The sequence below is a fragment of the Pseudopipra pipra genome, chromosome 1, assembly GCF_036250125.1.
Source record: "Pseudopipra pipra isolate bDixPip1 chromosome 1, bDixPip1.hap1, whole genome shotgun sequence".
Lineage (NCBI taxonomy): Eukaryota > Metazoa > Chordata > Aves > Passeriformes > Pipridae > Pseudopipra > Pseudopipra pipra.
This window is the reverse complement of record NC_087549.1, coordinates 110,492,719-110,514,658: the sequence shown is the minus strand read 5'-3', so window position 1 is coordinate 110,514,658 and position 21,940 is coordinate 110,492,719. Positions and strand designations below refer to the sequence as shown.

The window sequence follows — 21,940 nt, the reverse complement described above, 5'->3', positions numbered from 1 at the left end:
CTGTTTGCACAGGGTAACTGTTCATGAGGTTACACGGTGAACCAAGCATTGAAACAATTCACATTTAGAATTCCCCCTTGAAACTTTATTTTCAACCCTGATGAATTCACAAATGTGCAGCCCTACTAACTGATGCTTCTATATGAGTTTGAGGAAGCTATGTGAATAGGAACTTCACGGACCAACAGTTTCCCTAGATCTGTCCTCTGTCATCATGTGTTAGGTATGGATGTAAATACAGATGATGGATCATGAGCAGCTTTCCAAGTCAGCCCCATTCCTGAACCAGCACCCTGGGATAGAATGCAATTCCCTGCTTACTTCAAGATGACATAAGGACAGGAGGGCAGCACCAGGCAACAGGTGCACAGAAGAGTTGGTTAGTTTTCACCCTACAGCTGCACAAGGGGAAGAGCTGAACTGCTCACTGTAGCAGCATTCCCTGGCTCCAGGTGTTGTCCTCCCATGACAGAGTCTGTTTGTTCCTGCTTCTTCTCTTCTAACAGCTGTAGAACCTATCTGACCCCTGTGGCAAGCTACACAGGTGGAAAACTTCTCTTTCATAGGGTGTTTACTGGTGCTGTGACCCCCACAGCTGGCTCACTGGGGGCTGGCAAGCAGAAGCAGCCAAAATATGTGTTTGGGTTTAGTGGAGACCAGGCATGGGGACTACCCATCCATTCAATTTATTTATCTGTTATGCCAGTAGATAACTTGGGATACTGAAATTTAGACAGTTTCAATACTCCTCCTTCCCCCCGGAAGGAAATTTTTAGTAAAGTAGTATTAAAATCTGACTAAATATGCATCACTTTGTGAACTGCTCATTCAACCCCCTGTCAGAAGCTTTGTTCTCCTGGGCATTTTAGTGGAAGGCCTATTTTCAGTAAAGCAGTTAATTTGGTGCTTAAATTTAAGAACCCACTTCAATCCCATTGAATTCAACTGTTGAGCAATTTAGTACTTAACAGTTGCTTAACCACAGCAGAATGACAAATTGACACAGTTTCTTTTCAGGTGCTCTACTCAGAGGATTTGTTCTGCTTCTTTCATCTAAAAACCACATTTGTGATGAAATTGTGGTGCCTATTGAGCTTACAGAAAATAGCTGATTGTGCTAATATGTGTAAATATGGTCTCACCTATGCAGTAATAAGCAACTCTGTATTAGGATTCAGAAAACCAAAGAAATCTCAACTAAGAGTTTGAAGTGATAACATCAATGCGCTTTTTAGTCTTGTAGCCAAAAAGCAGTTCACAATTCATTTTGATTACAGTTTGTATTGGTTTAAGTGATGACTCAAGAGCCAAATCATGACTTTGCGGGGGTTTTTCCCTTTTATCAATAGTTTTACAATGAAACTTCTTAAATCTTTTTTCATTTTCACATGGATGAATTATAGCTTATGCCCAAAGAATTGTGTGCAAAATTGATTCTTTCAAGCAAGTGACTTTGTTTTGAAAAATCAGTAAGGGAGCACTTGACAATGCTTGAAGCTGGGATAAAACTGAGTCAGCCTTCTGAATATAGAGTTCTCAGTGGCTTTCTGCCCTGCTTGCCCCCTAAGATGTAATCAACTACTACCCTGTCCTTTCTTCAGTTAACGGAGATTGTTTGACTGATTCTCTTGTGTTGTTGTTAAACAAAATAAGGGGATATGGTTTGGGGGAGAAAAAAAGTGTGTGGCACTCTCTTACATTTGTATAATGTGCAGCTGAATTCAATTCCTGTTGGAGATTTATATTTTGTTTGAAGGAACAATGTTTTTAAGGAAAGGTCTTCTTTCTCTCAAGATAATCCTATACTAAGATAAGTGAGCACAGTTGGAAAGAGTGAACAAGCAGAAGTTTCTTATGCTTGATAGCTTGTATTCTTTCTTTTTCTCCAAAATCAGGGGTTATAATGAACAGTTATTAGTTCTCCCTACAAATCTGACTTCAGTTATATCCTCAGCTGGTCACTGCTACAAGAAAACTAGTATTATTTAATTGCCTTTTAGGCAGGAGTAAAAATTACTTCAGTGATGTATTTTCTCAAGTTTTCTGAATTGACATGAAACTTAGGGAGTGAAAACAAGCCAAAAGGATTCAAATGAGTAAAAAATGCAAAAATTTTTCTTTATCTTGCATACCTCCCAAGTTTAATTACCATTTAATTTTTGTTTTATTTTTGGGGGTTGTTTTGGTGGTGGTAGTGCAGCTCAGACTTTTTTTTTTTTTAACCAAGCACACCTTCTTACTGCATAGTGGTGTACTTTACGAACAATACCAGGAAAAAAATAGTCTTATCATCCAAGTATTTGTAATCATCTAATGCAAAATTCTTAATTATCATCTACAACAGATCCAGATATTACTTTGTCCATTTTAAAATAATGATGTTCTGTTCACAGTTTGAGAAAACTAATGTTTATATTAAGAGTTTCTATAATTTTCTGGAAATGGTAAATTCAAACCCATGGGAGGAATCCATAAGTCTGAAAAGTTCATTCAGTAGGCTGAGATTACTGTGTAAATCTGTGGCACTATATATTTATTAAACTGCTGCAGAACATAGTCATCACACATTTATATTTCCCAAGAGGAGAATTTTCAAGTTTGATTAGAAATGGAATCTAAATTTAGAAAAAATTAGATTCTCTGAGTTATATGAGTTATACAGCATATTTGTGACATTTTCACCATATTTGTGACTCTTTTTTTTCTGCTGGGGTTGTAAAACATACTCTGAAAAAGTGTAAGAATACAAAAGCAGCAATGCTTGTGTCAGACAGAAAGCTATTTAGTATTTAGTCTAAGGTACAACAATAGCAGCAACGGTAGCCATAAGCAAGAGTCTGGGAAAGATTAGGACAAAGCACATATTTTTCATGCTGCCTCTGAGTAGGCTCTGAACCTCTAGAACTTTCAACTTATCTAGAAGTGTTTTTCTATATTTAGTAAATGTCAGTGGATTTCTCTTCCATGTCCATAGCCATCTCTGTTTTATCCCAAATAATTTCTAGCATCCATAACAAGTTAGGCAGGAAGCTCCATAGGTCTGGTATCCATTGCATCCCACTTCTTTATTTTGTTGGTTTAGATCCTTGATTTCTCTAGCTTCACTTCATGTCCTCTCGTAGTTAGGTTGGAAGAGATTCCCCCATCTCTTTTAGCCTTTATCCTCTCACCCTTCTCTTCTCCAGATGACGGAGCTCTGCCTTACTTAATCATTCCTTGAATGGACACCGTTTCAGAATCTGCTTTTCTCTGATCCTTTTTCCATCTTTCCTTTTTAACTTGGGGGACCAGAACTGCACACACAAAGACATTTGCAAAACTCAGGATTTATACATGTCTGTGTACTGATGTTCTGTCAGCCTTTCCTAATAATTCTTTTAGAAAAAAGATTTGGTCCAAGTACTCTCACATTTTAAATAGTCATCACCATGACTTTAAGTGGTAGCTTCTGAGTAGTACAGCATCACGGCTCTCAGCATGGAAGAGTTCATGTAGCAGCAATACTTGCATTTGTTTGTTAGTTTTGTTGAATCCTCCAACTTGTGTCATGTAAAATGAGCCTTTCACAGTGTGATCACAGTTGTTCTTGTTTCATTTTCATAGGTCCACCTTCTGTTTTGCAAAGCACTGATGGAAACTGGGTAGCCTTGCAGAATGTCGCTTTGCCTCGTCCTCGAATGCTTGCCAAACCAAAGAGTCAGGTATTCAGAGCTTTGGAGAATGAATCCAATGTTGTGTCTGCCTATGACGAGATGGGCTCAGACAGTGAGGATGACTACGACTGGAATGTGGCCTTGAACAAGCTGCGTAGGAGACCTCGACAATTACCAGACGATTTCTATTATACCAATTCCCAGTATGGTACCGAATGGGTTTATGGCAATGATCAGTACCAGGCAGTGACCTCCCCTTCCTCTGGGTTATACACCAATACTGAGACACAGTTCTCTGATTCAGAAACATCTTCAGTAAACTCTTCCCAGGAAGCTAAAGGACCTAGCAAACTTCTCTGGTTGCAAAGCAGAACTCAAAGTGATATGCCCAGAATGGAAAAGAAACATTTCCATGGAGAACTGGATGTAAATTTTAATCCACAGGCAACTAGCTTAGAGTATTCAGACAGCAGTGAGACTGAAGAAGTCCATTATGATATAGAAAAGAGATCAAGAAGGTGGAGGAAGAACAAAGCAACCTCTGAAGAATTATGTGAAGACAAGAATCAGGCAAAAACCAGCAAGATGAATATAAGTCAGGTAATTGTGTCTGAGCTTAGCAAATGCACTCTCAAAAAGAGCTAAACTAATTAAACTATGCTGGCAATAACATGTGAATCTTGAATGGGAGGTGGAGCATTCTTGTAAGCTTAATCTTCCTCATGCTTCCTAAATGAAAAGAAGCAAAGGTGAAGTGTTACATATATCACGAGCAGGCTTTGCCTCTTTCTCAAATATGCCACTTTCATCTGATCAAAGACATTGTTAATGCTGTAAAATACAGTGCTCCTAAAAAAAAAAGAAAAAAAAGACAGGATTTGTCAACAGCTAAAAAATGTTAATTAATCACCTGTTTTGTTGTGCTGTTTGTTTGGGGTTTTTTAACTCCTTTGTTCTTGGAATAAGAAATAACACATATGCCTGGGAATCTGCTGTGCAGTGTTTGAAAATGTCCTGATAAGGGATAAAGCTAATGAGAAGCAGAAATTCAGAAAGGGCTTTTTGTGAAATACAGTCCAAGTGATGTCTGCTTTTAATTGGTCGCCTTATGACGAGTTCTCACATGTTAGGGTGAGTGTTTGCAAACTACCTCACTTTAAATAATTTGTCAATTGATTAACAAAACAAACAAAAACCAAACAAACAAGCAAAACCCCGCAGAAAGTAGTAGCTCAAATTTGGAAAAACTGATCATACAACTTAAAGACAGCAAACTTCTCAAACATTTCTTTTAAACAAGTGTTGGATAACCAGAAAGCCAAAAAGTCTTCTCTTTTTGGAGTTTGTCCAGGCCTGGGACTGATACTAAGTAAGGGATGTGGTTGTCCCCCAAAATTTTTTTAGCAGCAGAAGCACACTAGATGAGGAGAATATTGATCCCTTGTCCAGTCCCATTTCCCATGTCCTACCCCTCTTAAATCCTGCAGCTGCATCATCGCTGCAGCAGAGTAATGGTAGGCCTGATGCAAGAAGCTGAGGGCCATCTTCTCTCTATGGCTCTGACAACAAGCAACCTGATGCAGTCTTAAAGCTATCTGAACAAATTTAGGATGTCTGGAATATTTTTTTCTTTGCTTATGCTACTAGCCTGTATTTCCTGTAGAAAGACATCAGTATAGCTGATTGTAAATCAAGATTAGGATTCTAGGATTTCAGCAGGGCATTACTGCTGGGTAAAGTATTGTTAATTCTGTATCTATTCCATCTGCTTTTAGGACAGAGGTGTGGGTGTTTGGGGTGCTGATTCATTTATACACGTCCTCATATATTTACAATCAACAGTTGTTGAAGGGGAGTTATGTATGATAATGTGCTCTGACAGCACATCAGTGGCCATTAATGACTTCTTAGAACATCAGGCAGAATTACAAGACTTTCCAGGGACTGCACAAAGACCATATCTTTTATATAAACTTCTGCATTTCCCTTTCTGGTTTTGTGTATTTATGCACATTCTATGTGTGTCTGTATTCATATTGTGGCTTTCTGGGTACTAATGCTCTTCAGAGCATAGAAGATTTGAGCTCACAGAGAAGGTCCTGGAGACATTATAGAATCATAGAATCATTTAGGTCGGAAAGACTTTTAAGACCATGAGGTCCAGCTGTGCAGGGTCCACCACTAGACCGTGTGCCACAACTACACATCTTGTAAATACTTACAGGGATGGTGAATCAACCACTTCCCTGGGCAGCCTGTTCCAGTGCTAGATAATTCTTTCTGTGATGAAATTTTTCCTAATGTCCAATCTAAACCTGCCCAACATTCATACTGGAGAGGTCAGAAAGGCAGGGTGCTTCCAGTCATATGTGATGGCATCCTTCAGCCACATAGTGTGTTCTTCAAAGTACAAGCTGGTGCAGAAAATGATTCTTCTTTCCAAGTCTTTTGTGCATTGCTTTGCCTCTTATAACCTCTCTGTTGTGTTCAAAACGCAAGATTTGGAGCTCTCCCCTTCATTTTACCCTTTAGGCTGAAAGAGGCTGTTCCTGTTCCCTCAGCCACAGTGGGGCAAGCAGGGACACACTGCCTCCAGATCACACCAGTGCTTTCAAAGCAATGAAGTTCTCACTAGGAAGTTTATGTATGGGTGGGTTTGCATGCATTTAGTTTGTGTTTGAGGGGACACACACCCCTCCAGGTGGCTGATTGGACAGCCAGTGCTCACATTTGTAGAACTGTTACTCCAGCCTCTGGTACACAAACACTGTTGGGAGCAGGACTGACTACCACAATTTATAGCAAGGATGTTGCATGGTTGAATAATTCTAGGAAGCAATTAAAACAATCACGAGTGTAAGGAATATGATTTAAGGTATCAAAATGAATTAGCCAGACATCATTTATATTGCTTAGAAAAATGAGATTAAAGGGATGTCAGGGTTTCATATATTCCCCAAAGTAATGTATTGATCTTGGTAAAATGATTGAGGCTGCAGCAGGGAGAGCCCTACATATGAACAGTTTGTACAAAATTACAGTGTAGGTGCGTGAAGAACTGCAGACAGCATAGACTTAAAGAAGATTCACTGTGGCATCTTAAACTAGACATAGATTTTCACATTATGAGCTGACACAGAATTTGCAGAGACCATACAAACTCTTCTAAACCATGTTGCACCTAGATATTAGACACTGAGCAACTGATTAAATGTAAATTGAGGTATAGTAACATACTTTTTCAGTACTTTACTGCATTGCAATAATAACCTTTTCATAATATTAGTAATTTAATATTATATTGGTAATATTAATAATTTAATAATATTTTAATAGTATTTTACTGCGTTGTATTAATAAGGTGATAATTCATTAACCATTATGTTTTCATCAGCATTGTAGAACAGGATTTCAGTTTAGCAGTCTAGAAGTTGGGGTTTCTTTTTTAATTTTCAAATTGTGAAGGTTACTTTCTTGTTTGCTGCTCTCCAAGACTCTCAGTGCAATGAAAATGGGCCCTTTCTCCTCTCTGCTCCAAGTCTAGAGAATTGTAAGCAGTTAAGTTCTGGAACAACTGCAGTCAGTTCATAACTCACAACTGAATTTCAATTTAAAATCAGGTATTTTTTAATCAAGATCCAGTACCTAGATGAGTATAATGCTGTGGCATGCTTTTTTAAAATATATTTTAGACTCAACAATGGAATGCTGACTGTGTGACTGAGAAAGAATTTTTTATAAAGTCTTCAGTGACTTACTAAGGGAAACCTGAGAAAAAATACCAAAATGTACTGTATCTGATTATCTGCCACTTAATAATAGGTAAAAGAACAAGCTACCTTACTGAGTTGCGTGTAGAGATGCTGTAAACATAGTCATGAAGCAAGACGTGAAAACCGTCCTTATAAAACCAAGGTCCTACTATAATAATTTTCTGATAACCTGATTGCTTATGTACCACAGAAGACTTATGTTCCTGTGGAAACTGTACTGGGAAGTGCAACCTTGCTTTTAATAATGATTATTTTTCAAATTGTAACTTTTTGTACACTCAAACCACTAATCCTTGTCTGTTTTTAATATTAATAGTTATATTAATAGTTGATATTATTAGTAATAATAATATTGCGATATTGGTTTTCGTTATCTTTTTGAGAGGAGGATGTGCTGCTTAATGTACCTGCAGTTCTTATATTTCTGATGGAAAGTGGAGTGGCTTAATTGCTTGCAGTGAAAGAAATGTCCTCATTATGAGTTTGCTTCTTTGATCAGGAGACCCCACCTATTAATTACAGTCCTCCTGCCCTGCCTCCAGGTGAGGGGTGAGCACTGTCAGACTGTCGGTCCCCACGGGATGGCGCTTGGGATGTATTTATTGAAAACACCTGCCCTAAAATCACACTGGCTCTTACCACAAAGAAACTGTCTGCAAACCTCACAATTTGTTTATTCTCCTAAAAATTGTAGTCTCTGATTTTTTGTTTCCTATAGGAAGGGAACTTTCTGTCAGGAGTTTATAGTTTAATAGGATTTGGTTCTGGAGCCTCCAAGTCACTACTTTGCTTGCTTGCTTTATTTTGGGGCCTTTTTTTGTTATTGTTGTTCACTATGATTACACTGAGTCATGAGTAATTTCCATACAAGGATTTGGACAGTGTGTATGAGGAAAAGTGTATTTGCTTTTTCATTGTCTGCTGAAGGACTTATGCTTGCATAGAGACACTTGGTTTTCTTTTAGTAAGACTGGGTTCATGGCTGTGTCAGTCTGCCAGGCCCTCACTAAAGCTCAGTTTTCAGATAAAATTATAGCCCTTTATTCTTGTTTGCAGACATTAGTATTATATGTTGCTGATACATGCAAATGGGAATTTAGACGATGATTTGTGTAATGACACAAAGATGTCATTAAACGTAACAGAAGGAGTGAAAATGTGAACAGTAGAGAATAATGAAGTTTAAGGCAGTATCTATTAAATAAATAATAATAGGAGTACCTTTCAATTTATTTATTTTTTATTATTGTCATGGTTTCTAATGCATTTTTTAATGTCAGTCCATGAAAGATGTATAATCTCCTCACAAATAGTTCACTGCTACTATCTGAAAAGCCCAACACACAAATCAAGTAGCCTACAGTAACAGAAACCACAAAGTGTAGCAGTATAAGATATCATTATCTCTGCATGTGACTGAATCCAGCTGTAATACAATCAATACTCTCAAGGTGAGTCCTCTCCCAAGAAATTATGTGTAATTCAAAACACAAATTTAGCTGATGTGGAATGAGACCTCTGGGTTGCAAGGCAGCTTGTGACTCTTACCTGTGCTGGCAGATGTAGCAAAAAGCTCTCTAAGTTTCCCAGAAAATTAGGAAAAAATTGTATATGCGTTGAAGCACAGTCTAGTATTTGTATTGTTTCTGTAATGGTGTGACGTGTGGCTAAGGTAACATTGCAGATTGCTGTTGCCAAAAGAGGAATACCTCCGTCCTGTTTGCCTTCCTGCCTTCCCTCCATCTGCCTCCAGTGTAGTCCACTCTCTCCCTTGTCAGATTTAGCACACATTTGGACCCCTTTGCCAAGCCTGCACAACACCTTTCAACCAAGTAAAGGGGAGGAAGCTTCAGGATGACTCTATTTCAGTTGCACTAGCTTGTTACATTCACTCACCTTGTTTCATAAAACTACCTCACTTTTTTTATCCTGCTGAATCTGAGCAATTTGACAATGTTGTTCTGCCATGCCTTCCTCCAAAATATATGGGAAATGAGCTGCAAGGCTTTACAGGATTTTGCTGAGCTTTGTATAGAGGTGGTAGAGATCAACCCAAAAGGTGCTGCTACGTGTGATCCTATGAAAACTGGTATATTTTCAGGATCAAGAGACATTGTCTTTCTGCTGTTGTTAATGTGGATTCTTTAAATTAACTAGTGGTGCTTCCCATGGAGGTATGTGTGCACTGCTACTCCAATAAAGCTGCTAAAAAATTAAAGCTAACCAGATCTGTGTAGGAAGCCCCCAGAGGAATCATGCTTGTCTTGCTGCATGATGAAGTCTGTCAGTACGTCATGGTACAGCAGGGAGGAGGAAATGTGGGAAAATTTCCCTCTCTGGACTGCTAGCCTCCCTCACTGCTCCACTAGATTTTATACGTGTATTTGTGAGTTGTAATGAGTTGTTGAATAGCATGCAAGATATGTCTGAAAAAACCCATCTCTACTTACAACTTGAGGAAGCACCATTATGATAAATACAGATTTTTAATTAAAACTGTGAAATGCACCACCTTTCTACATGTATATAAAAGCATATCGTATTATAAAACTAAAGTGGAAACACACTGATTTGAGATCTTATTCTTGATCATTAAACAACTTCAATGTTCATTTGGCAGAAAAAGCTTTTTATTCTGCAAAAGCTGATTGTTTGGAAAAAGAATTTCAGCACAAACTCATGGTTCAACTACTATTGTAGTTTTCAAATTTCTATTTTTCTTTCAAATCCTGATTTTCTAGAAGGGCCTTCTGCATCCTGAAGGTGAGCTATAAAGCAATAATTTAGTTGTGTAATTGATTGAATTGCAAATAATTGCAGACAGACATTGTCCAGAAAACTGTGAAAGTGCTTGACACTACAGTACAGTGTACTGTGTGAGAGAGGAAAACTGACATTATGAACACAAAATGTCAATCCATTAAAAGCACTTTGGCAAGTAGGGTTTGTGAGGGAGTTGGCAGGGTTAACATTTCCTGTGAGAACTGGAGGTAATTGGATCATCCATAAACAGTGCTGCTATAGCTGCAGAGAGAGTAGCTGTGCAAAGCAAATCTCCTATTTATGTATTTCCAAATGAATGGTAGAGAGAACACAGCTTTTAGTCTCTTCAGCAGTGTCTGATCCTGTCACAGTATGAAAGCGTAAAGCAAATACGAATAATTTGCTGTCTGAGAATTGCTTCAAATCATCCCTTTAGACCCGCTGAGATGTGCCTACCACTCTGGTGCCGGGCTGAATTCTTCACAGCCTTCTTCTGGATGGTTCTGCACGATTATGCTCCATTTCAAAGAATTCATCACTTTTAAAACCACCTAATTCCATCTTACTTTATGGACTTGGCTGAAACACTGAACAAACTATCTAACGGTTCAAAACTTTCAAACTATCTAACGGTTCAAAACTTTCCCTTAGCAGTCAGCAGAGAGAGAACATTTCCAGAAGGCAGTTAACCACTATAGGTGGAACAAGTTGCTCTGGGAGATGCCTGTCTCTCTCCAGGAACGGTAGGGAAAATCAGGCAAAATTGGGTCCTTATAAGACAGCACAGATCCAGACAATGAATTAATGTGTACCTGGGCATTAGTTTTCAGAACAACTAAGAGATATTCTCAGATCTTCTGCAAGGGCTGACAAAACTACCCCCTTTCCACATTATTAAATACTAGGCGGGCACCCTGCTAAGCAGATTTACAAAAAGATTTTTCTTCTCTTCAGCCTCCAAAGTAAGGGACTTGTGATCAAGTCTGTAACACCTGCTGTACGTAACTGACCCTCTAAGTGTTTCCCACATTTAAGAATCCAAGAGTCAGAAAAGGAAGTGCTCCTGAAGATTGAACTTGTTCCAAGGAAGTTGGCATTTGGAAAACAGTTGTCTCTGTAGAGGATCCACCTATGCAAATAATCACTGGGAAAACTGACAATCTTAAGCACTGTCATGTAATAAAAGAGAGATTTTTCCAAACTTGTTTCCAGTCGTCTTTAAGAAGAACACAGATAAAGCTCAAGACCAAGCAGTCAGGGAATGTGAGCGCAGCTTTCAACGGAAAGCTGAACATAACTACATGGTCACGGGTTATTTAATTCCCACAACTCACTTTACCTGCACCACACCTGAGAGTGATGGCAGTGCTGGGAATGGGAAATGCCACTTTGACGTATTTTATTAGTTGCACACAGATAAATAATGATTTTCATAGTTCCTTTTTAGGGAATATGAAAATAAGCAGGAATGATAAATATAATCCAACAAGTGTTGGTTTACTGTCATTCCTTTTTTTATCAGAACACTTAGTGTGCTTTCTGTCTAGTTTCCCTGCAGGGTGATCATACCCATAATTTTCTAGGAAGCTGTTTTTTCTTTCTGTGCCTATGCAGGAATTATATGGTTCTTCTAATTTCTCTGTAGGATTTTGATGATTTATCAGAGACGGATATAAGCAATGAAGATCAGCACCATAATATCAAGCCTGACCTTATGGAGGAGGAGCTTAAATCCAGGTTATTTCAGCTTGCTGCTAAAATGAGTGACAAGGAAACATCTTCCGGTGAAGAACAAGAGTCAGAACCTGGAATGGATCCTGAAAACCAGAAGGAGAGTTTGTCCTCAGAGGAAAATGGCAGAAGTATTCAGGAAGAGCTAAAGAAGGTAAGTGTTCATTGTAGAGGAGTGGGACAGTACTGTAAAAGTTAGAATCCAAAAACAGAAACTTCTGATTAGAAAACTGAACATAGTTGCTTCAAAAAAACTCAAGGTCCTTTATACGGTGTCTGAGCCTGAAACCCTTCCATGGATAAAAGTTCAATTAAGGTGTGTTTTCCTCTCTGTGAGGACCAGCCTACAGCATCAATTTCAAGCGGGGAACTTAGCTTGTGCAACAAAACTGTTAACTGAGCAATATTAATGGAATTATGTCAGTTTATACTGACTTGAGAATCGACTTACAGTTTTTTATTTAAAAACATATCCAGTTTTTCTTTTTTGCTGCTTCCTAACCAGCCAGTTTAAGTTGTTTTTTCCGTCCTTTTAGTTGCTCCTCTCTTTTTAGTATCATTAAGTTCATTCTGATGCCATAGATTATTCTTTTGTCTCTCTATCAAAATATTTTGTGCTTCTTTAAAGCTTTCCAACCCTGTTACTCTGTCAGCTAATAGGCCTCTGGGAGTAGTAACATTTTCTAATGAAACTGAAATTCAGTGTCAGTTCTGATAATGTGTGAGAAATGGCACAATGTAATTTGTGCCATTTCATCCTTACAATGCAATATCTGATTTTTGTGTCACTCTACAGGACCTACTACCTCCCCTCTTCCCTTTCTACCTTTGAATTTCTCTTCAGATCATGTGGTGTGCTTGAATTTGGTGCTATAGGAGCCCAGTGCTGGCCCTTGCCAGTCAAGCACTTACTCCTTAGATCCACTTAGGCTTATCCGAGTCTGCTGCATCTTCACTTGCCTCTGGGGTCTTGGCTGCACAGCAGCTCAGCTTTGACAGGGGATGTGGACAACTCTCTAAAGGAAATCTGTTTGTCATAATTTGAAAGGTGTTTTGTTCAAGTTATATAAAGAACTAATACACTAAGAGGTGAAAGTAGGAGTGGACCAGGTGGATGATAGAGATGCTGTCCAAGTGTGCAGGAATGGTATCAGGAAAGCCAGCGCCCATCTGGAGTTGAATCTGCCGAGGGACACAAAGGGAAATAGGAGGGTTTTCTACAGGTATCTCAGCAGCAAAAGGCAGAAGAGGGAGAGTGGGGCTCACTACTGCAGTGACCTGGTGACACAGAACATGAAAAAAGCTGTTACACGACATTGTTTTCACCTCAGTTTACAGGTAAGATTTTCCCTCAAGAATTCCAGGCCCCTGAGACCTGTGGGAAAGCCTGGAGCAGTGAAGACTTATCCTTGGTAGACGAGGATCAGGTTAGCAAATATTTCAACAAATGGGATGTGCACATGTACATGGTGTCTGATGGGGATGCACTTGCAAAGACCTGGGGAAGCTGACCCATGCCATTAGGAGGCCGCTGTTATTCATCTTTGAAAGATCATGGAAATCTGAGACATTCAGAACAATGAATATTGTTTATTTTGGCTGTAACAAAGCTTTTAACAGTCTCATATAACATTCTCCCAGACAAATGGAGCAAATGAGGATTGGATAAGTAGACAATGAGGAGAACTGAAAGTGCCTGAATTGCTGGGCTGGAAGAACTGCAATCAGAGGCTTGAAACCTTGCTGAAGCCCAGTCACTAGTGGTGTCCCCCAGTACTATTTAACATCTTCACTACTGACAGACAATAAGAAAGAGTGCACCCTAAATTTAGAGGAGCAGTTGATACATGAGATGGTCCTGTTGTTATTCAGAGGATCTTGACAGGATGGAGAAATGGACCAACAGAAACTTGTGCAGTTCAACAAAGGGAAATGCAAAGTCCTACACCTGGAAATTGATTATCTCATGCACTTTCATTTAGTATTGGTGAGGCCATTTCTGGAGTGCTGTGTCCTGTTCTGGGCTCCACAGTACAAGCGACACATGGACATACTGAAGTGAGTCCAGTGAAGGGCCACGGAGATGATAAAAAAATTGGGGCATCTATCATCTGAGGAAAGGCTGTGAAAGCTGACATTGCCTAGCCTAGAGAAAAGGGAAGGCTCAGGGAGAATCTGTTCAATGTGTTTAAATACCTGATGGGTCGGAGTGGAGAGTGTTTGATGTGGGAAATAAGGAAATGGAAATTTAACTCTTTTAATTGACAGGAATAGAAACAGTGGGCACAAACTGAAATACAAAAAATTCCACCCAAACAAAAGGCTTTTTCACTGTGATGGTGTTAAAATACTGGAATAGGTTTCACAGAGAGATTGTCAAGTCTGTGTCCTTGGATATAATCAGAATTTGACTGGACATAGTCCTGGGCAATCTGATCTATTTGACTTTGCTTTGAGCAGAAGGGTTGGACCAAGTGATCTCTGGAGGTCCTTTCCAAACTTACGTAGTCTGTGACTCTCTGATTCTGAGTTATTTAGCCACAGACTACACAGGAGTAGTACCTCCACGATGTACACACAATTTCCTTTCCAAGGAAATCACATAAAACTTTTATCATCAGTGCTTGTTAGCAGCATTCAATTTTCTTTTCTTTGGTTTACAAAAACAAAACAGCAATATCACATTATTCAATGGCATATACAGCCTAGCTAGGGTATAACATGATGCAACTGAAGTCTAGAATTAAAAGCTTTAAATAGGTCTTTCTGAAATGCTCCTATATGGTGAACTGAGCACAGAAAATGCCAAATGTGTGTTTTGTTGTGTACTTATTCATCTGCATGCATCTACAAAGTAATATTGGTTTTTTCCTCTTCTAATTTTGTTATTTCTTTAACATTTGCAAGTCAGTTATTTAAAATAAAGCAAAGATTAATATTTTTTCCTCAATAAAATTTTCTTAAATTTAAAGAAAGAAGAGGCATACCATGTTCAGCAAAAAGGAAATGCTTGGAATTCCTGATTCTTTATTGGGTTTGGTTAAAAAAAAAGTTTTAGTCATTAATGGTCACAGTATTTATTCTTTTTGTCTATAATAAAGAAACCAGAATACCCCAGTACTCATCATGGTCTAGATTTCAGTGGAATTGTAAGGGGAACTTTCTCCACCTGTAGAGAAACAAGCATGCTGCTTTCATTCTTATTCTTGACAGTTGTCCTTAAAGGTAATTTAAAATCTTCTGACACATGCCTTCTCTCTGGAAATGTGGCTGACCAACATCTTACAATGAAGTACTGAAGATGACAGTGCCTAATACCAGTTGTGGCTGTAAGAATCATGACAATCTAAAATACAAAGACATGGCTAAACTCATAAAAGATGCAATATCTTTAAGATGAGTAGATGACATGTGAAGATAAGCATAGAAAATCTATTTTCAGGGAACCAGTAATTTTAGATTCCTTCAAAGCCATATGTCCCAATATGCTGTCTCTTTAAGAAGCCTGATTTTGGAGAATGCATATGTAGGGATTTACAGATCTTTCAGACTAGCACTCAGCATTCTTGGTCAGAGACAGACTTCTGACCTGGTCATCAAGTTTCAAATTAGGTATACAGAAGCACTAATTCTGAACCACTGAAAAGAGAGCTGGAGTGCCTACAATCTGCTTTGTGTTCCTGAACATAAATTAAATACTGTACTTTAGTCATCTTGCTTATATTTTAGCGAAGTTGCTTGTCTTTGTTTTCTTTAGTCTTCTGTTCTCATAAGCTTATTCTGGAACACATTAGCAACTTTAAATCACTGTGAATTTCTAGTTCTAGTACCCCTCACTATAGAATAAAACTTCAAAAAAAATCTATTAAATCTATTGTTTTTGAATCGTTGAAAATTAAGTACCTGCTGCTCATGGAAATCTGACTTTCACCTCTTGGCACTTTTAAAAATTTAGATTTCTGTTTATAATGGAAGCTGGGAATATCATGTAATCACACATTGAGCTGATGCTTTTAAAATCTGATGCTTTTAATATTTAGTATATTAATATCTGAAGCAATGGTAAAAATTGTCACAAATTGAGTGGAGAATTAGCTTAAGTTGTTGGGAATTTATAGGTTCTCAGTTCTCACTTCAAACTGAGCTTTTGTGTTGTATGTCTGCCTTTAAAATGCAAATTTGAATATGATGACCTTTGAGTTAATTATTTAGTTCATGTGGGGTACTTGAGGAATTTAGGTGGGATTAATTAACACAAGTTAATTTTGTGGCTTAGACTTAAATTTTCTTAGATTTCAGCACAATCATTTTCATTATTTCTCAATTTGTGATTGCCTAAAATGGTCTTGTGGAAATTCACAGCTCTTGTTTTAAAACAAACGTAGTCCTACAGCAGACTTGTTTTTATGGAAAATATTTTGTGCTTATTACACTACAGAAGTAGTTCATGGTCTTTCAGAGGTGTGCAGAGCCCTGAAAAGCCCATTTGTCTTAGTTGTGCAGTGAATAGCAGCGGTTTTCATCCAAAGCTGTGCTCAGGGCAGAGTTGCCCTTCAGCTCCTCTGCACTTCAGGTGTGAGCAAACCAAAATTCACACTTGTGCAACTTTGTCTTAGTGAAACATCTCATACGAGCACAATGATTTGCACAGTTGTTTCTGTCGTGCTCATTTTTTTGTTGTTTTGTTTGTTTGTTTTGGTCGATTTTTTTGCCTTTTTATTCACTCCCCCCAAACCCTAAACAAATGTCTGAAGTATCTTAATGATACTGATCCTGAGAGTGGCAAGCATGATAAATAGGATGTATTTAGTTCATGCTCTCCTCTGTCCATTCTCTTTCTCTTTTAATGCTTTCATGAAGATAAATAGGTTGGGTCTGTATTTCACAGTATATGCCAGAATTCTAGAAGGCAATTTTGGCAGGCTGCGTTTTGAATGCATTCTATCACTGTTACCACTTTATCAGAAGCTATAGAGATACTGTTTAAAAAACAGAATAGACCCTGCCATTTTTGCAAATTGACCCATAGCATAAAAATTGAAGTTAGTTGTTTAAACCTTGTGTTTTTCTTTTTGTTTCCTTCTACTTTGTTCTACAATTTGCTTAAGATATGCTAATGAGCAAGCAAGTTAAACTTCAGTAGTAACGTTGAGTTTCTCTCCTATTTGCATTAGCTTTATACAACGTGCTGTGTGTTTAGGAATTTCTTTTAATCCCCTTATGCATTTAGTTCTGTTCAGAGAATCTTACAACCAAGGCTTAGTAGTTGTCTGTTGAAATTATTATATGACACAGTAGCTCTTTTCTGAATGACAACCTCTAAGTGAGTTTGTTAAGTAGCACAGTGGGATCCCGTTTCCTAAGTGAAACCTCCTGAGTTTCTTGACAGTATGAATAACAGCATAAATAATCTTTCCATAAAATATTTATGCTTTCATTCTCTGGAAAAATTTTATTTCTCTTTGATTTTATAAAGCTTTATTTTGGGAAAGGTTTGTACTACAAACAACATTTTAATGTGCATTTGTGCCAGAGGCCTATATTCTTTGATCCAAGTACATCTTACATTTTTCACCAGGTAAATTAGCACTGTACAGCTACTGGTATAATGAGATTGACACTTGCTAGAAAGTCTTCCTGGCCTCTCTCTTTAGCAAGAGCAGTAGCCAGTAGCTGTGCATGTGAGTGCATGTTACGGCAGCAACAGAGACAGGCAGCTCCCTGGTGTGGTGTATGCTGGTGCCTGTGCCTGGAGCTGGCCTTGGAGAGGGTGGCCAGGGCTCAGGAAGGGAGGTCAGGTAAGGGAGGGCTCATGGGACTTGATCAGTGGAGTAGTATATGCTCACAGCCCTGATGGAGCTGGAGAATGGCATTGGACATGCACATCAGTGAATCTCTCCTGTGTATCACAGACCTGTTAAAGCATCACAGTAGGGTAATGTTAGACCCTACAGCAGTACTAAAATAACAAGACTGAGCCTGTGTGTCCTGGTGGCTGGACTTCTGTTAGTCATTTGTGCCTGTGCATGCACTGCCCTCAAAGAGCATGATGCCGTAGTTTTTGTGATCGTTATCTTGCAACTCCCTGAACTCCTGGCTGTTTTGGCTGGTTTGTTGGTCCGGGCAGGGGTTAATAGGAAACTGCCATCCAGCTTCATATGCTGGAAGCTTTAGAAGTGCCTGAGTAAAAGTTCCTAAAGGAGTCAGAACCACATGGATCTCTTAAGCAAGAAAACATAATAGTGTAAGTATAGTAGCTTTACTACATTGCTACCAATATGACAGTAATGCTGAAAAATATAGTACAGTGATATCTTCCTGGGTTAACAGCTTAGAAGATATTTATGTGTCTTTTGTTTCACATTTTTGTATGCAAGGTGCTCAGACTAATTCTTGTGTTTTCATGGATCATTGCTTTTAAGATTATGTTAATTATCCGGGCAGTCTCCCAAAGTCCAGGGTTGAAAACTTTATGTCGGCATCATTGTAAAAAGTGATCTCTAAGGTTTATGAACTGCAGATAATCTATGCACAGGATTTTGAATGACAGCAGAGAAAAAAAAAGATTTTGGTTCAGGAAGGTGAAACAGTGGCTTTTTTGTCTAAAAGAGGTATGATACAATAATCTTCAAATTGGGCTAATAGATCCAAAGTTTTAAGTTCTTAATTTAAGAAAGCAGTCAAGTATATGTTCAGTTCTGAACTGAGGATTAAGTGGTTTGCTGGATAAAAATCCCATTTAAGATGTTTCTCCCATGTATTAGTTATCACTCTTTAGTATGAAATATGAAGTTGATCCTAAGTTTATTTTGTCAAAATCTGAGTCTTCGGTTTCAAGAATTGAGACCACAAGCATTTATTTTTTTAAAAGTTTTCAAAAGTGAGCAGTGATGTTTGTGGTCCTTCAATTCTGACACTTTCTGGGCTCAATATAGTTGCATAAATAGTGATGTAGACAGACCATCTGAGATGCCTTAGAGTGTCCCACAGGGCCTTAAGCTGCTACATCTCCCAGGTCCATGTCATATCTGACAGTGCTGTTTCAAAATCCTCACATACTTCAAGCTGTTTCAAATTGCACTTTGTCTGTGTTTGAGCGACTGAATCAAAGCCCTGTGGAATCTACCACTAGAAGTAGAAACTTCTGGTGAAACTTCAGCTGGCTTCACACAGGGAATGCAGTGTCTTTGTCAAGCATTCTTTCTATAGTCTCAATTTTGATACTTACGTGCATGAACACCCAAGCCAGCTCTGTCCAGCATGCATGCAAGGGGAATCTCCTTCAGTCCTCTGATCACCAAATATTTATTTACTTAGGGAGAAAATGTACCAGCCATTTTTCAGGTACAGTTGCAGAAAATCAGTGAAGACTGGTGTAAGCTGCTGGAAAAAAATAGTGGGAAAACAGACTGGAACAAAAAAATTACTATTTTCTTGTCTTCTTTTGTAAGCTGCCCAGAGACTTGGCACTGAAAGTTGAGGTCTTTCAGATATAGCTGGAAGAGTTTCAAGGAAATGCTGCTTCTCAGCTGGAAGATACTTCTGTCCCAGCACAGCCAACAGGGTAACTGTGGTTTCATCATTATTTCAAGGCAAAAACAGTCAGTTTAGTTTAAACAGGCCTATGTAAATTAGGGGGATTATGGTAAGCCTACTGACTGGTCACTGAAGAGTACTTACTTTGAAGGGTTTTACTTGTTTGTTTTGGGACAGTGAGTCCAGGAGAGGGACAGCAGCAAACAGTAGGAAGTGATTTGGCACAAGACATCTTACTTAATTTAGCCCAGGTGTTTCCCACATTAGCATCTGACTGTAGCCTAAGTGAGGTACAGACCCTTTTGTAAGTAGGAATACCACAGTGTCCAACTTGGAATCATGTAGACCCCAAAATTGAAGATAGCTGGCTTTTATTCTTCTTAACACTGCTGCAAAAGTATTTTTCCATTGCTAGTGCCACTTTGTTTTGCGATGGTGGAAATCACTATTTTCCATCTGCTTCATGTGTGATTTGCAATAATATCTGTCTTAATGAAGTCTTTTATTCTAAATCCCACAAATAAAAATAAATTAGGCATTGCTTTATTTTAAATATATTACTAATAAATGTAAAATCTAAATTTTATGGTATTTTATTCTTGGTAGCTTCTTTATCCTTGTTGTTTATCCTAAAGTTCCCTGTAACTCTTAACCTATATAAATGTTAACCTCTGTAGCTGTTAATGTAACTTTTCTGCCTTTTTATTTAACGCTTTCCCACTATTTAGGAAAAACAAAAGGCTTTTGATCTTCATTTAAAGCTGCAGTTTTTATCCACTGTATTGCAGCAGGTGAGAAAGCTTTGTTTTGTCTATGTCTTCTTACATCTCTTATGTAGTAAGAGATGCCATGAAGTGATATTGAGGGTTTCCACATTTTCCCAATCAACATTCTCAAACTCAAAATGTTTTCCTGGAAATATCAGGCCTGAAAAATCATACCTTTTGGCCACAATCAATAATCATTGCAGAAAATTACTTTATAATCACATCTAGCCATATATTATGATGGGAGCAATGAGCATGAAGTAAACATGTGGAGCAGACTGGCTCTCTTGTTTGTTTTTGTGATGAGAATTTGGTTTTATCAGTAGAGAAGAACACAAGACAAAGATAAGGTGTATGATCTTTCTGTTCTCATGTACTCACCTGTATTAAGGAATCTGGAAGGAAATTTTCTGACCATAGAGGTCTTCAAAAATCTTTCTAAGCTCCCAATTTAAAAAAAAATATCAAAACCCTTAATTCATTGTAGAGTTTGTACATGGTGAGTAGATATTTTCTTACCTTACTGCTAGTGTCTGTTGCTTATCATTCTTCTAGGTGGAAAGAGAATTCATATTCTATGCTATTTAAGTGTCGGGTTATGAGGATCAGATAAAATAGATTTTCATTATATTCGCTGAGCAAACATATGCTTATATTTTAAAATACATGCTATTTTTAGCATGTCATATATCATTCTCTCCATCATAAAATAAGAATCACTTTTTAGTGTCAAAAGTTGATGCTTAATTTAGCAAAACACTTCTCCTTTTAACTCTTTCTTTTTTCCTTACTCTCAGATTTAAATTTTGTTCTATGAATTTTAATCATCTTTTCATTATCTTGGTCTTAGTTTGTAAAAAATTTTAAAGTGAAATTATTTTTCCATTTGTGCAGTGTCATCAGCCTGTGTCCATTGTGGATTTTATAATGTAAATATATCCATTTTCAACTTAGCCCATAATATTTCACCTCTTGGAAAATCACTTCCTTTCCCATGATTATAGGCAACTTGTCTCTAGAAATAAGGCATTACAGATTAATAGGCATAACATCTGTAATACATTAGGATAGTGGATTGAATTAGTAAAAATATAATATTCACAGTTACCTAGCACAGAGAGAGGCTGTATTTCTCTGTGTTGTACTTTGGAGAATGTCACTAGAATAATAGCTCTCAGTCTGTAAGATAATTATTTTTGTAAAAGAGTGCCCATAAATGAAGATATTGACATTAAAGGTCAAGACCAGAAGTCTTAAACTTGCACAGAAGAGTAATTCCTTAATATCACAGTTTATCATAGTATACTTGTTTTCCATCAAATATCAAGGCAAATTTTAGCTTTTTTTTTCTCCCCACAGTCTTTGTGGTAATGAGTGGTTACAGCTCGCTTTTAGGAAAAAGATCTTTTGAAAGTCAGGGTTGATGACTGCCACAGACAGTTGGACACTGATGTCTCTGTTCCTCCCACACTGTGACTTGTGTCTCAGACCTTGCTTGCCTGTGAAGGACTTTTGCTGGGCTTTTCAGGGCCTTCTCAAAGCTGTACAATGAACTCCCATAGGGTGGGGAGATGAGGGAGGCAGGTTTGGGGATTTACTTTCGTTGTCATCAGACTTGGATTCAGTCAGGTTACTCTGAAAGGACAAATTAATCAGTGGCAAAGCAAAACTTGACTCCTCCCCAGCACCCCTCAACTCCCTACGAAAAAATGGGGGA

At 38.1% G+C, this 21,940-nt stretch overlaps 1 protein-coding gene across 7 annotated transcripts in view; it reads left to right on the top strand.

The window, feature by feature from the left end:
* The window catches only part of MYRIP (myosin VIIA and Rab interacting protein), a 215,521-nt gene that overhangs the window by 178,809 nt on the left and 14,772 nt on the right, over positions 1-21,940 (top strand). For 3 of the 7 annotated variants that reach the window (XM_064671068.1, XM_064671077.1, XM_064671086.1), the window contains 2 exons: positions 3,604-4,253; positions 11,835-12,074. In XM_064671068.1, coding sequence (XP_064527138.1) covers positions 3,604-4,253; positions 11,835-12,074 — 890 coding nt within the window. Of the gene's footprint in view, positions 1-3,603; positions 4,254-11,834; positions 12,075-13,251; positions 13,348-20,184; positions 20,248-21,940 lie in introns of all 7 variants that reach the window. The other 4 variants (XM_064671059.1, XM_064671032.1, XM_064671040.1 and 1 more) reach the window with 3 other exon arrangements.